General features: G+C 54.2%; 5 protein-coding genes across 5 annotated transcripts; 1 reads left to right on the forward strand and 4 right to left on the reverse strand.

The window, feature by feature from the left end:
• Positions 1-245: 245 nt before the first annotated feature.
• On the reverse strand, positions 246-1,435 carry B0H18DRAFT_594413 (uncharacterized protein). The gene is made up of 5 exons (XM_048038709.1): positions 1,186-1,435; positions 1,011-1,130; positions 900-959; positions 587-847; positions 246-538 (listed from the first exon to the last, which is right to left on the reverse strand). Exons 1-5 carry the CDS (start codon positions 1,347-1,349, stop codon positions 361-363), a joined length of 783 nt encoding a protein of 260 aa, XP_047890258.1. The 5' UTR covers positions 1,350-1,435; the 3' UTR covers positions 246-360.
• Positions 1,436-3,863: 2,428 nt separating this feature from the next.
• On the reverse strand, positions 3,864-5,056 carry B0H18DRAFT_957070 (uncharacterized protein; the record flags this gene model as incomplete). Its single annotated transcript, XM_048042541.1, has 6 exons — positions 3,864-3,931; positions 3,970-4,107; positions 4,392-4,474; positions 4,515-4,580; positions 4,627-4,692; positions 4,953-5,056. 6 exons carry the CDS (start codon positions 5,054-5,056, stop codon positions 3,864-3,866), a joined length of 525 nt encoding a protein of 174 aa, XP_047890259.1.
• An 876-nt stretch (positions 5,057-5,932) lies between these two features.
• On the reverse strand, positions 5,933-7,676 carry B0H18DRAFT_1024216 (uncharacterized protein). Its single transcript, XM_048029687.1, has 6 exons — positions 7,472-7,676; positions 7,305-7,418; positions 7,001-7,120; positions 6,821-6,937; positions 6,333-6,765; positions 5,933-6,272 (listed from the first exon to the last, which is right to left on the reverse strand). Exons 1-6 carry the CDS (start codon positions 7,507-7,509, stop codon positions 6,264-6,266), a joined length of 831 nt encoding a protein of 276 aa, XP_047890260.1. The 5' UTR covers positions 7,510-7,676; the 3' UTR covers positions 5,933-6,263.
• A 1,760-nt stretch (positions 7,677-9,436) lies between these two features.
• On the forward strand, positions 9,437-10,724 carry B0H18DRAFT_881025 (alpha/beta-hydrolase; the record flags this gene model as incomplete). The annotated part of the gene is made up of 4 exons (XM_048040815.1): positions 9,437-9,557; positions 9,626-10,015; positions 10,068-10,618; positions 10,671-10,724. 4 exons carry the CDS (start codon positions 9,437-9,439, stop codon positions 10,722-10,724), a joined length of 1,116 nt encoding a protein of 371 aa, XP_047890261.1.
• Positions 10,725-11,468: 744 nt separating this feature from the next.
• Positions 11,469-13,081, reverse strand: B0H18DRAFT_1086395 (uncharacterized protein; the record flags this gene model as incomplete). Its single annotated transcript, XM_048032035.1, has 4 exons — positions 11,469-12,318; positions 12,437-12,614; positions 12,641-12,677; positions 12,713-13,081. The coding sequence occupies 4 exons, from the start codon at positions 13,079-13,081 to the stop codon at positions 11,469-11,471; spliced, it is 1,434 nt and encodes a 477-aa protein (XP_047890262.1).
• Between the last annotated feature and the right edge of the window lie 247 nt (positions 13,082-13,328).

A 13,328-nucleotide genomic window follows, 5' to 3' on the forward strand; every position in this document is an offset into this window, starting at 1 on the left:
TCGCTGCGAGAGATCTTGTTGTGGCAGTAAGGGCAAGAACTTTCAGCACTGCGCAGATGGCGGGTGGCGACATGCTTGTACAAACCGTCCCGCGCAAGTGTTTGGGCGCATGGTTTCCCTTCTTCGTACCAAGGACAGTCCACTACCTCCTTGCCTTCGTAGGTGTAGTACTCCAACTCGTGTTTGTGGAACAGGAGGAAATGTTCCTTCACGCCGCGAGTGCTGCAATCATGTAGAGGTTTCCACATTTCTCCCCAAAATGACACGTTCCTCGAGAAGGTTTTGGCCGGACACCTCCCACAGAAGAGATAGGCAGCGAACGCGTGGCGTTAAACAGTGGATTTGCGCTTGCCGACTCGATTACGACGGGGGAAGAAGGCGCACCAACGTGTGGCAATGGCCTGCGGGACCGACGTGAACATCGAGACGGCGATAGTCCAAGACTAAGACGCACCGGTCCCCGTAGCTGGATGAGCAGTTCGCCTGCTCCAAGCTAGCACCGCCGACCCTATCTTGCGCGATCAAAGCCGGATCAATACTAGAGGAAGTCAGTAGCCGACATATATAGCAGTATCAAGTTACACACCATCCCACATGACTGTCGACTTGCTGACCTACGTCTTGCTGGTCCGCGACGCTAGACATCATCGCCGGACTAGCTGCTGCTGACAGTGCGACCGGGTTCAAATCAGCTGCTGCCGCGCACCATTCCTCGTAATTCATCTGAGGAGAGGTCGCAGGGACCACCGGGTAGTAGTATGGAGGAGCGAGCTCATGCGCATTATCCGTATGCGTGACCCAGACGGAACCAGTGGCGCTGCGAACAGGCGTGACTATGCGACGCAGCCTAGTAGACATGATCAGTTGCATATCCTTAAGTATTGTATAGACGAATTTACTGCGTTGGCATCGTACTTTGCCGAATTGGATGAGTTGAAGAGTTCGAGAAGGCATAGTCTCTGAAATAGGATATCTTAGGACAAAGTGATGCTATTGGTTAACGGACTCACAATCCTCCCTCGCCTGTTCCAGCACTGGATGTATCCTGCAACTGATTACGGTTAGGTGTCATTGAGCTCGCGACGGTGTCAGCCGGAGCCTGATTCGACGAAGGAATGTCGAGACGTAGACTGAGAAATCACTTCAGCAAGACTGCTATCACAGACAATGTCGATGAAAACATACCCGCCACCCGACATGTCGTCCTTCCTGTGCCCAACATTTTTTTCAACAGCGATCCGCTCGGATGAGGAAGACATTAAAGTGCGCGATGGGTCCATCGGGTTGTTGTAACAGCTCGCACATTGAAATGGGTCGCCAGCCGTCTTGCCACAGTAATAGCATACCATCGTGGAGGTACGATCGGTAACCTGGAACTACTCCATTGATGCTTTATACATGCAGTTGAGGAAGATCCGCCATCCACCAGGCCATCATCCACCAGGTCAGGAAATGGTCAAGTTGCGAGGGTGAACGGGCTGGAGAAACGGATGGAAATATGGTGGCTCGCTGTCCACCATGTCTAGCGATGGAAATGAGCGTTAATAAGGAATTGATGTGGAATGGGATGCAATCTCCCACCACAGCCCACCATCCGTATGCATGACAAGGGTTCACATAACCTGCGTCGTGGATAGTTCGCAGGTGAATCGTCAGACCTGTTAACACCAGCCATCAAGGGGTGTATGGAAAACCACCGGTGAATTGAAGTTGTGACTGAGTATGATACACACCAAGAGAGCCGAACGTACACACCGTGCTAGTGAAACACCTTTTCCGGGACTTGGTGGTCGGTGTGCAGGGCTACGGCGTACACCGTCGTCGAGGGTCTCGATCGTGCCGCGTGGATCATAGTGGGTGGAAAGACCCGCGCTTGGGGAGGAGGGAGCGGCAGATACCTGCGGAAAGGACATGGGGGGTTGAACGTTAACGGACGGACGTGAACTTAAGAGCAAGACGAGTAAATTTGCAAATCCACTGATAAGCCCAGTACTTGACACCGCCGCGTACTTGCATACTAGGTGGAGCGCTTGCTGGTCTGTGCATCTGCTAGTCGCCACGCCGCGGACGGCGCACGATTGTGTACCGTACCAACTTCTCGTTCGCTGTCGCTCTGTAGGACTCGGCCAACAACAACAACAGCAATAGTATGCCAGGCGCTCTGACCTGCATCGCCAATCTGCAGAAATGATCGAGACCACAGCTGGAAATCACCACACCAAGCTCAGACGCTGTGTCACGGGTCGATGAGAGTCACAACGTCGGGATGGAAAGCCAATCTAGGTGCTGTATAACGGTACACGTACCTCCGACTGCTCACGTGTACAACTCTGCGTCTGATAGTGGAACTCATTGTAAGTGGCCCATTCCCTGACGCCGACGCTGTGGTAATGCTCACCGGTGAGGCTCGGAAGCAAGTCTTTGCCCTGACGATGGAAAGCCGCTGTTAGACCGGCTTCTGCCGCTCAACGGTCCTACAGAAATTATAAATAGGGGGACATTTCCTGGGACTGTTGGTCGACCACCGCTGCTGCATCCGCAGACATCCCGTACCTGACAGGTCTGCCCCTCCTGTTCAGACTGACCTTCCACGGCATTGACTGCTCAGGACATCTCGCTGAGCCAAGACATCACAATCGTATGTCGTTCAACAGAGCGGAGGAAGAGTTGGACAACGGTAGTCTGCAATGAACCCCAGTGGCGACTCTGGTGAGTCACGGTCGAGTGCTCCGGTCCGGACTCGATCCAAGCTTGCCTCTTGCGATGGCGAGATGAGGATCGAGTGTCCCGCTCCTTCGTACTCATGACCACGTTGCTAGCTCTAATGCAAGGAAGGCGCTCGACCGCAGCACTTCCGTCTCTATGAAGTTAACGCGAGACCCCGAGTCAGTGAACAGCACTCTTGAGCTTAAATGTTCCACGGTGCGCAGATATCTCTTACCAGTGAGTGCATAGCATTGTCTCCGTTGTCCGTCCCGTAGTCATGAAGTTGCCGTATCAGACCGAGCACGACCATCAGCAGATTCTCGAGGAGCCGATGATGTAGTCGGTCAGTCCGGGTGGCAGGTCGCGGTCTGTCGCGGTGCAGTCACGGTGATGCACGTCAGCGAGGCATTAATACGCTTGCGGGTTTGCCAGCAGTGATCAGACGAATCATATTGATTCTGTAAATTCGCCCTAGCATTGATGTGATGATGCGTCCCGAGCCCAGTGAGGTAAGGAGGGACGCCGGCCGCCTGAGCCTCGACTGAAAGTTCGCATGATCGACGTCGACGACTTGGGATGTTCGAGCGCCTATAGGTGCCACGCCCCGCTAAGCCCCGCTCCACTCAATTCCGACTGTCCTTACATAGTCTACTTATCAACAACAGATTCAAGTTTGACCAAAAGTTGGTGTCTGCTACTCAAGGTAAACTGATGGCACGATCCTCCTTATACTTCAGTCGCTGATTACAGTTCTGTAGATGACGTAACGTGCTAGGTCTAGAGCCGTTAACTGAGGAGACTGACCGACAACTAGAACATGTACGCCGAAACTTTGAACCTGTGTTATCGCGAGGCTAACATCTTAACATGTAGTTACCAATGTCGAACGATCACTGCCTAACAAATGACTTCCCACTATGAATAACTCAATATGAGCTGAAGATCTGGGGAGTCCGAGTCATTCTTCGAGCTTCAAGCTTCGGACTTCAACTTGAAGTCCTGTAAGTTTCCAGTGAGCTGTACTCGCAATCTGGCTCATTCCCGACTCCCAGGGTTGTCGTACGACTCGTATGTGTTCGTCAGGGACGATGAGGTGGCAGTACTGCTGTTCTTGCATAAACACGCACAGGGCCGAGATTTCAACATTTAACAGTGGTTCAATTGACGATTTTGAAGGCATAGGTGTACATAAACCGATCGCAAACATCAATGACCAGAAGGTATGCTGCAACAAATAACTGATATCGCTGAAGAAAGACATACGGAGAGCGGAAATAGAGCGGGGGTTATGTGTCGTCGATATGTATGGCAAGTCGTCGTACTGGTGCATCTCGTCTTGCGACGTGTCGTGAAGCAGGACATCGAAGAATGTGTGGGCGGCCAAGATCCGCAGGCCCACAGCTGAGGAGTGAGGAAGCAGATGGGGGAACGAACTCGTCGCGACCGTGACGCCAAGGTGCGCTGCCTTCTACGAGAACTCTTCCGTGTCCCTCGAATCAGTACTCACATCGTCGTCTTGATGCGTTCAGCAATCGGCCCCAGAATCCTTGTATGCACTGCGAGGGAGATCCGCCCTGTGGTATTCCAACAGATGTCGTTTGAGGCCTCGAGCGACCCATCGGTGATTGGTACGCCGCAGGGAGTCCCAAAACCGCACGCCTGGCTTATGTGCCGTTCTGCCGTACATTCTGTGCCGTGGAAGTCGGCGCACTCCCTGCCGTCGAACATCTCTGCCGCTGAATCGCCGTCAATGTCCCTGTTGTTCGATCTGTGAGCGTCATGGCCGATTTGAGAGCTATGATACTTACGACATATTGTCCCAAGGATAGTGTTCGGATCCATCGAGCATGGCGGTATCCGACGGCCTATCAGACCTGGTCAATCAGGGACAGGCAGGTCCGCTATGTAGTGGAGACATACCCCTCTGCGACGCCGTGGTGAGAATAGAATTCGGTTCCTGGTGGCGGGCGGTCCAAGACGATACACCTAGCATGGTAAGTTTGCGTTGAATCGGATAGTCTAATGATTGGGATCCTATATTAAGCGCAAGGTCGGAATTGACGTGGACAAGCGACGATACCTATTGTGAAGGAAATGATGGAAGATTCGGCGACGAGGCCTGCGGCTGCGGTGATTGCTGCTGATTCCATAGACTCGGGATCAGACCCCTCGCCGTATGTGAGCTCGCGATTTTGCGGTCTGCGAAGACATGAACATGCGGCCAGCATGTAGTACTGTCTGCTTACCGAGACTGCTCCGTGTCAAACGTTATTTGAACTCGGACGAGCATGCCGTTTATTGACACGCATGGCATGTCTTGCCAGTTGTGCTCCGCTGTTGCCGAAGGCATGTCTGGTGGAATCGACGGCCCAACCGGGAGGAAGTGGTGACGGGTAACTGGGGACTCGGTCTTGGTGCGTTCTCACTTTATGTACCCTTCTTCAACATGCCACAGACATTCTTCCGTCGCTACAGCACAGCCATCATGGGACGACTGGCTCAAGTTCCATTTCGTTGCAACGATGCGCCATTTCCCTTGACGGTCCACATTGTGGAGAACAGAACGAGGGTGCTTCCAAAACCACACAAGCACGTAGGCAGACGGTCCGTAATGCGTCCACCTTGTGGAACAATGGAGCGGACCTGAGGAACTTGAAGTGAATGGACCGTCCACATCTTGGTCCACATCGTGGAATCGATCAGCTGAGCGTATGCACCGGACCCACGGATGGATTTGTTATGGATGCGAAGATGTCACCTTCGGTCCACATAGTGGACATTTACACAGGAACTCTGATAAGCACTGCAGCCTCCGTCGCTGCGGTGGCGGACGGAGGACTTATTGTAGTACCTAGTACTGATTTGCAGTGTCGCCCAACCACGATAGTCACATGCACAGCCTTGCGGCAATCTGCTGCGTCACGGTATTGTGGGCATTGGGCAACACTAGCTAGCGCTATGATTGGGGTCCTATCGTTCGTTCCTGCATATTGCCTTTAGCATCGATGATACTAAGTCCGCCGAGCGCCATGAGCGTCCGAGTCTCAGCCTCTTGCGAGTAGCCTATATACTCCATTGAGATACCGTAGTGATTTATCCAATGTGAACTGATCATGTGTTGACCCATAATTGACATCTTTCCGAGTGCATTACGTGCCTCTTCGGGGATCGGACGACACGGTGTAACATCATGAAACTTACAGCGGCGGCCTACACACGAAGACATGCCAGGAACAACGCAACTTTGGCGATGAGCTTCGCTTGCCACAGTCGGTAGTTCGACCGTCATGCTATTTATGTCTGTCACTTCGGCCTATGCTAGCGTCACAACCAAGGAACGAGATTGGAGCAGAGATATATGGTAGAAAGCGAAACAGCATATACATCAATTCATAGCAACCGGGAAGAGCGCTTCATCTTCCCACATACAAAGCATAAACACAACGGGATAGAAACAAAGCACGACCTATTCTAACTTACAACGCCGATCGTAACAATATACCTGCCGTCTGACGTAGGGAGACGTCGCAGAGGATAGTATGGACGGCACCCTACACCTAAGTAACCTGAAACATTGTGTTGTAAGTCTCGACGGCGCTGAATATCACGGACAGCTGATAACGTACCGTGCTTCCATCGCCCGATGCTTCGGCTTCCTCAAATCGCAGACACTTCCGCATGTGGCGTGTGAGTGCGTCAGACCGCGAAAGTTGGCGGCCACATCGAGAGCACTTGCAAGCCATGTCTTTCAGATGCACTTGTTTGAGATGCTTCAGGAGGGACCCGAAGCTCTTAAGCACTGTGCGGCAACGTGGGCTCGTGGGAGAGAACCGCCATTGACAGATCGAGACCTCGATGTTGCTGTGGAGCTCGCGGTAGTGCCGCTTGAAGTCCTCAACGGGGACATTGCATGCCGCGTCGAAAGGACAGACATGACCTGTACTCCTTGGCGACACGATGACTCCAGCGTTGTCATGCGCATCCGTCGTTTCCGTCGCCGTCAACGCCAACTGCTCTGACCTTCGAAGCAATTCATCCCGAACAAGATCGCGTTCCTCCCTATAAATTCAATGCTCAGTGCAAACAACACAAATGTTTTCCCAACATCACATACTCAAGCTCCCGTTGCCGCCTTGTGAGGCTAGACGTGGATTCCCGCCGCAGCTCATAGGGTGCCCACCGTCGCGTTCGAGCCGTGTGCTGCGACGGCCTTGGGTGCGCGTTAGTAGATCTAAGGAGTACAACATAGTCAGCCCCTTTCATTTCCGTGAGTCTCGGCATGTGTGCGAGACACTTACCTGGTATTATTAACCATAAAGAAATCCCCACGTTCGTGCTGCTGCTTCCTGAAGCTCCGCCGGATGGAGAAGCGTTGCCCCAGCGGGCCAGACTTCGATACGCCGGTGAGATAAGTCTTCAGATGATGTCTCGCAGAACTTACGGAGTAGGTCGAGGGATCAGTGGACCTGCCATCGTGTCTTGTCCCGCTTGGTGTGTTCCGTCGGCCATAGCAACCGCGACCTCATTCGCGGGAACCAGTGCCTCTCTGTCATTCAGTCAGCTCGATAGCGCTTGCTCATCGTCAATGACATACGTACTGTAGAGTGCCCGCCGTAGTCAGATCATGCGGGAGATCCTGTGAGACTCCTCCTTGATCGTAATCTAGGCGCATATTGAATGCCGATCCATCATACATCACTGGACTCTCGAGACTGCGATTACGTCAAGCAAGCGCAACGAGTGCAAAGAACGTTCGGTAACGTACAATCCTGGCGAATAGTACGCCGAGTTTCCCCATGGCATCTCCGTGACGATGTCTTGACCGAAGTTGTTGTTGAGACCAATTTCGAATCCACCGTCCAGCTGATCGGCGGCAGCTCCACTAGATGTCGCAGCCAGACGAGTGATCAAGGCAAGTCCACAGCGGCTTAAGAGTGCAGAGCCTACCTGACAGCAGATGGCTCTGCGACACCCGCGTCGAGATCTTCGGTGTCCTGTATGTTTGATTGGAGTTGCGCAGTCCATTCACCCGCAGGTGGGTCCCAGCCGAACATCTCTGGCAATGCAGCCAGGGGGCGCTGCATGCTGAGTCGATACCCTATTGGTGCTGGGATGCCAGGAGGGAGTTACATGAAGTTCAAGAAATCACGTAAGAGAGGCTTTTATACCCAAGGATCAAACCCAAGGATACCACATTATGGACATATCCCACAGTGGACCGCCTCCCATATATCCAGGACGCCCCCAGATACGCCCCAGACAGATATGGGACTTACCAAAACATATCTGGCCGAGCGGCCTGCCAATCGGGCGTTCGCGCCGAAGAGCCAGCAAATGACAACATGACATACAGCACCGAGGATATCCCTTACTCAGTTAATTAACTCAAGTATCGTTCAAAAGACGCGGTTTGCGGACTGCGTCTGCAAAGACATGGATGAGGTTAACATCGAATGCGCCGCAGAGAATGAGGGTTCAAACGTGCACCTTGTGCTTCAAAGATCTTCCTGGGACATGGAAAGCCATGGCGGTACGAACTAGAGCGGCGAAGGTGTACACATTGTGGACGATCCATTCTAGAAGACCGCTCGGTGGTCAGGCGACTCTTATGACCTGATGTTCTGCGAGATCATTCGGTCAACCAATTGTGTATAGCGCAAGTGAATATCAAATCACCTGAAGAGGAACGAAGCGTGCAGACTTGTCATGGCGGGGTTAGTGCTTTCAGGTCCCAGCTATCGACGCAACTTACAGACAGAAATGCGCTATACCGGCGTAACATTGTAAGTCAAGTCATGGAAGTTTGAACTTCACTGAAGACTCATGAGGGTTGTTTACATCCTTGAAATCGTCACAATCCTGCCACAATCAACTGGTTGAGTATAAATTGTGAATTGTGCCAGGTTGCCTCCGTCGGCCGTCGGTATAAGAGGGTGGACAAGCATTTACGCACCGAGATAACAGGGGCTCACGCCAACCATTGGACGACACCCGACGTGTTATAGCTTCTTACATACGACGTATCAACCCGTCGAGGGTGTTATGATTGGTACCTATCTCCCAATGAGTGGGCCTTCCTTGTGCGATGGCTGAGGATGGCCACAGCCACTCCTCCACCCGCCCTAGTGCATATTGCGTAAACTCCGATGCCTATATAGTGCGAGAATTACCTTCTACAGCATCGCATCCCGCCTCTACTTGTTAAGTATGGTCCTCGCAATGGACTCCCGTGGCCAGCAAGAACATCGCAGTGGCTGTTCAAAGCGAAAGCGGCGGCGCACTGCTTTGCTGGCTTGAAATCGGATCTCTCACGCTCCAGGCCACACACGCTGCAGAGCGCTTGGTACAGACGTCTAGGCTCCTCCTGTGCCGTAAGTACGCGATGGTCTGTGCGGTCCATCGTTTCGAATCGCTTTGACCACATATTCATTCCTGTTCCACGGATAGTTAGGGCCTGCCAGTGGCTCCTCTCGGTCGGGCCGGAGATAAATGACCTATGATGCCTGAACAAGAGGGCAGTACCAGGCCGTGACGTGGCCGCGATGTCTCCGACACGCCACTTACTCGGACGGTACGAGACACAAGTACTTACTGCGAGCAACAATCTACTGACCGTGAGTGCAGTGCATCTATAGGAACGACTTGTCGCACGGCCTGAGAACCTTGCTTATGTGTGCTCAGAGTTACTCAAATCCCCGTCCTCTGTGGTCTGGTGAACCGTACAGTCACCATGCCTCATTGTGCCGTCGATGGCGACAGTACACTCTTGTACTACGAGGACAGCGGCGTACCCAGTGGATCCACGGATTATGTTACCGTATTTCTCGTCCACGGCACGATGTTCTCAAGCGGTATGTCACAGTACTGTCAACGCACTACGCAAGTGATCATAGTTCACTGACGGATTGAGTTCTTCCAGCCATATTTCGACCAATGATGCCCTATGCCGCGCATCACAATCTTCGACTCGTGCTCATCAATTGCAGGGACTACCCAGGTTCAACGCTGTACTCGGAGAGCGAGCTTGGGTCACTATCGTCCACTGATCCCGCGATACAGTCATCAGCACTTCAAGCCCGCGGACTCGAATTCGCGGAGTTCATTCGACGGTTCATCGAGACGCAGCGCATCCCGCCGATCATTGCATCACGCAGCGGCGGCGGCGGCGGCCGGCGCAGTGGGGGATTTACATTGCTAGGATGGTCGTCGGGCAACTGCCAAACCATCCCGCTCCTATCGTATGCGGATCTGGTACCGGAGGCCACGAGGAAGCTGTTGGATGCGTATTTTCGATCGTTCGTCATGTATGGTATGTGACAGTCTCCGCATCTAACCCGTCTGTGGCTTAGCGCGTCTCGCAGACATATCGTTGCCAGCCACCGGCGAGGCCCCTGTACCGGGCGTGTGGGTACCTTTCCGCGACGACACGCTCAGTCCGGCGGAGAAGTTCAGCCAGTTTTCCGAGTGGGTGTCCTACTATTTCACACCCACTGGTTTCGACGCTTCTCAGGATATCGACTCTCCCGGTATAAAGGAGGCGCTGGGTGCGCGCATCGCCTTACACACAGACAAGAAATTGCGTAGCTCGCAGAGGACGCCGACTGTCCACCGGATAGGTCCTGAGAAGATCCGCGAAGTATGCCACGTTGAGGTCATGGCGCGAAGCCAGAAGTACTACCAGGTCATAGACCCGGCCGTGTACCGAGAGATTGTCCGCCGTGCGATCCTCCAGGGCAGTGCAGACGGAGGAATGATCTGGCCGAACCTCAAAGTGGCCCTCGTATGGTGCGACATGACGAATAGCGACGTCGTCAGTGCGGCCATGAAGCTGAAGGCGCTCGTGAGGCAGAGCAGAGCGAAGGGCGAGGGCCGTGATGTAGCGTTCCACAAACTGGAAAGGGCCAACCACTTCGTGGGTGCATTTTGCATATGGACGGACTTCGCAGATACTGACAACGCTCTAGGCGCATTGGGACGAGCCCGAGAGGTTCACCTCGCTCCTTGCAGAGGTCATCTGACAGGCGACAAGGCAACGGGCGTTCTCCTATCGTATCGTTCGTTCCTGTCTGCGTTCCTATGAGACCACACAATGATATGACAGCTTTCGCACTGCACAGCTGCTCCTGATAGGATCATAGCTCTCTGCGAGCTCGTTAACTCGTCAACTGTACCACACATGACCGAGTCGTTGCGCCATGCGCTCGGGTCTAGAGTTTCACGAGAGCAGTCCACTGGCATTCCGCGATGAACATTCGCAGCTTATCTAGTGGGAGACTATCAGGGACGGTACATCCTCAGGGTACCATGGAACGTCGTCCAACGAGTAGCCACACACTATCTGCGGGGAATCCGACGCGAGGACCGGCCGCCAAGCGTGAACGTTGCGGCCCCCTTTCTCGGCGTTCTCATTGTACGCATGTGTCCAGGGAGGTCCAGAGTCGCTGAGATACACAATCTCGAGGGCATTCAGCGTAGGCGGTGGTTCTACAGTATCAAGTGACCGCCTCTAGCGTAGGTTGTATGAAGAAAACGTGCCCGAGATGTTTCATCGTTGATCATATGCCTCACTTGAAGCTCGAGGTGCATGTTGATCCACGATTGGCGCATGGTCATCGGGGAAACCTAGACAAGGTATTGGTTGGCGAACTGGATGGATCATCGGATGAACCAATGCACTAGCAGATCAATGATGTCACTGCGTTATTACCGTTCGGGTCCAAGCTCAACACACGGACCCACATCAATCCAGAAAGTACAGGTCATCAAGCAGCCTGCGCCGCCAGCTTCGCAGCTTCCGCTCCTGCCTTTCTCCCAAACACCGCCCCGGCCGTCAACCCACTCCCGCCTGGATAGTTGCCATAGAAGAGCCCGCCGACGACCTCACCAGTGGCGAAGAGGCCGCGAATGTTCTCCCCCTTCTCGTTCAAGACGTTTGCTGTATTAGGGTTGATCGCAAGGCCGCCGAAGGTGAACGTGATCCCGCATGCAACCTTCACGGCAAGGAACGGCGGCTTCTCGAGGGGTAGAGCCCAGTTCGACTTCGGCGGGTCGACGCTGAGCTGTGGCTGGGAGGAAACTGTCGACAGCCCGTCCTTGACGGCGGGATCCCATGTTCTGGACGGGTTCTCGGTTTTGGATGCACGGACCGCTGCATTGTAGGCTTCGATGGTGTGCACGAACGCTGCCTTGTCCTCCAGACCCTTCTGCGAGAGTGCATCTGCGAGCTCTTCAACGCTCTGCGCCCAGACCTTCTCGACCACGCCATCGTCGTACTCCTCCTTCCGCAACCATTCCACCACCTCGCTGTCCCACACCTGGAACGCGCATCCGCCCGGTTGGTGCAAGATCGCACGCCCGAACTTCGCGTACGTGTAGTTCCGGAAGTCCTCGCCCTCATCGACGAAGCGCTGCCCGCGGGCGTTGACCATGATGCCGAGCGGGTAGCCGGACTTGGTGAACTGGTTGCTGAGCACGCGGTCGCCGCAGTCGGAAGGTGCGTTTGCGTCCCAGCACGTAGAGTGGCAGCCGGTGGCGGAGAAATCCCCGATGAGCGAGGCGTTCAAAGGCCGCGTAGAGTGAAGCCGTCGCCGGTGTTGTAGGGCGTTCCTCGGACTGCAGGGCGCCGGCGTGAGTAGCATGTTCGATAGTGTAGGTGTATGTGGTGAGGCACCTTTGCTTGGGTCCAGTTTGGACTCATGTACTTCCGCGAAGGTCGGCACTTGATTCGAACCCGCCACAAGCAAGAACCACAGAGGGTGAGTTGAGGATGGCTCTCTGCCCACCACGTTCAACCACCAGCCCTGCAATAATCCCTTCGTCTGTGACGAGTTCGACGGCAGGTGTATCAAACCACGTCTCGACGCCGGCCTCCTCCAGCGCGCGTCTGTGAGCCGCTATCAGACCTTTACCTCCGTCCGCGACGCTGGTGCCATACCGCCCCAGAACTTCTGTCGGCCGTTGACAAGGTATGCCTGACGATTGAAGGAGGGGTGAATGGGACGCCGACCTTCTCCGCCAACCATCCCACCGCATCCCGGGACCCATCTACGACGGCCTTTACCATCGCAGGATCGCTCCTCCCATCCGAGAGGCGCATGAGGTCGTCCGTGAACTGTTGAGGAGTGTACGGATCCATGTCGATCGTCGCTGCGGTCTCCGGGGCGACGTTGGTAACGATGGGCAAGAGGTCTTGCAGGCCGCCGTGAACGGTACGATGGGCACCTGCAGTGAAGTAGCCATTACCACCCACCCATTCAGCGGGACCCTTCTCGACGACGAGGACGCGTCTGCTGCCAGCTTCGATAGCGGAGAGAGCGGCGCTACTGGCAGCGTGTCCGGAGCCCACTACGATGCAATCAAAAGTGTTCGGCGACATGTTACTGAGGCGACCGGGCTAGATACGGATGGTTTCCAATGCACAGGCCATAGGCAAAGTAGTCAAGGCAAGACCAGAGTTAGGATAGCTTGACTGGCCGCCGTCGGCCTGCTGGTGGTCATGCGGACTCGACAGACATTGCCTCGAGCGTGACTCGGGCTGATTACAGTTCTTGTTATCAGCGAGTTCGGATGTGATGGTTGACCGTAAATCTGGTTGCGCATGGCAATAAGCTCCAGATCGCCAT

Source organism: Fomitopsis serialis (assembly GCF_022376445.1).
Source record: "Fomitopsis serialis strain Sig1Antser10 chromosome Unknown B0H18scaffold_68, whole genome shotgun sequence".
In the NCBI taxonomy this organism is placed as follows: Eukaryota; Fungi; Basidiomycota; class Agaricomycetes; order Polyporales; family Fomitopsidaceae; genus Fomitopsis; species Fomitopsis serialis.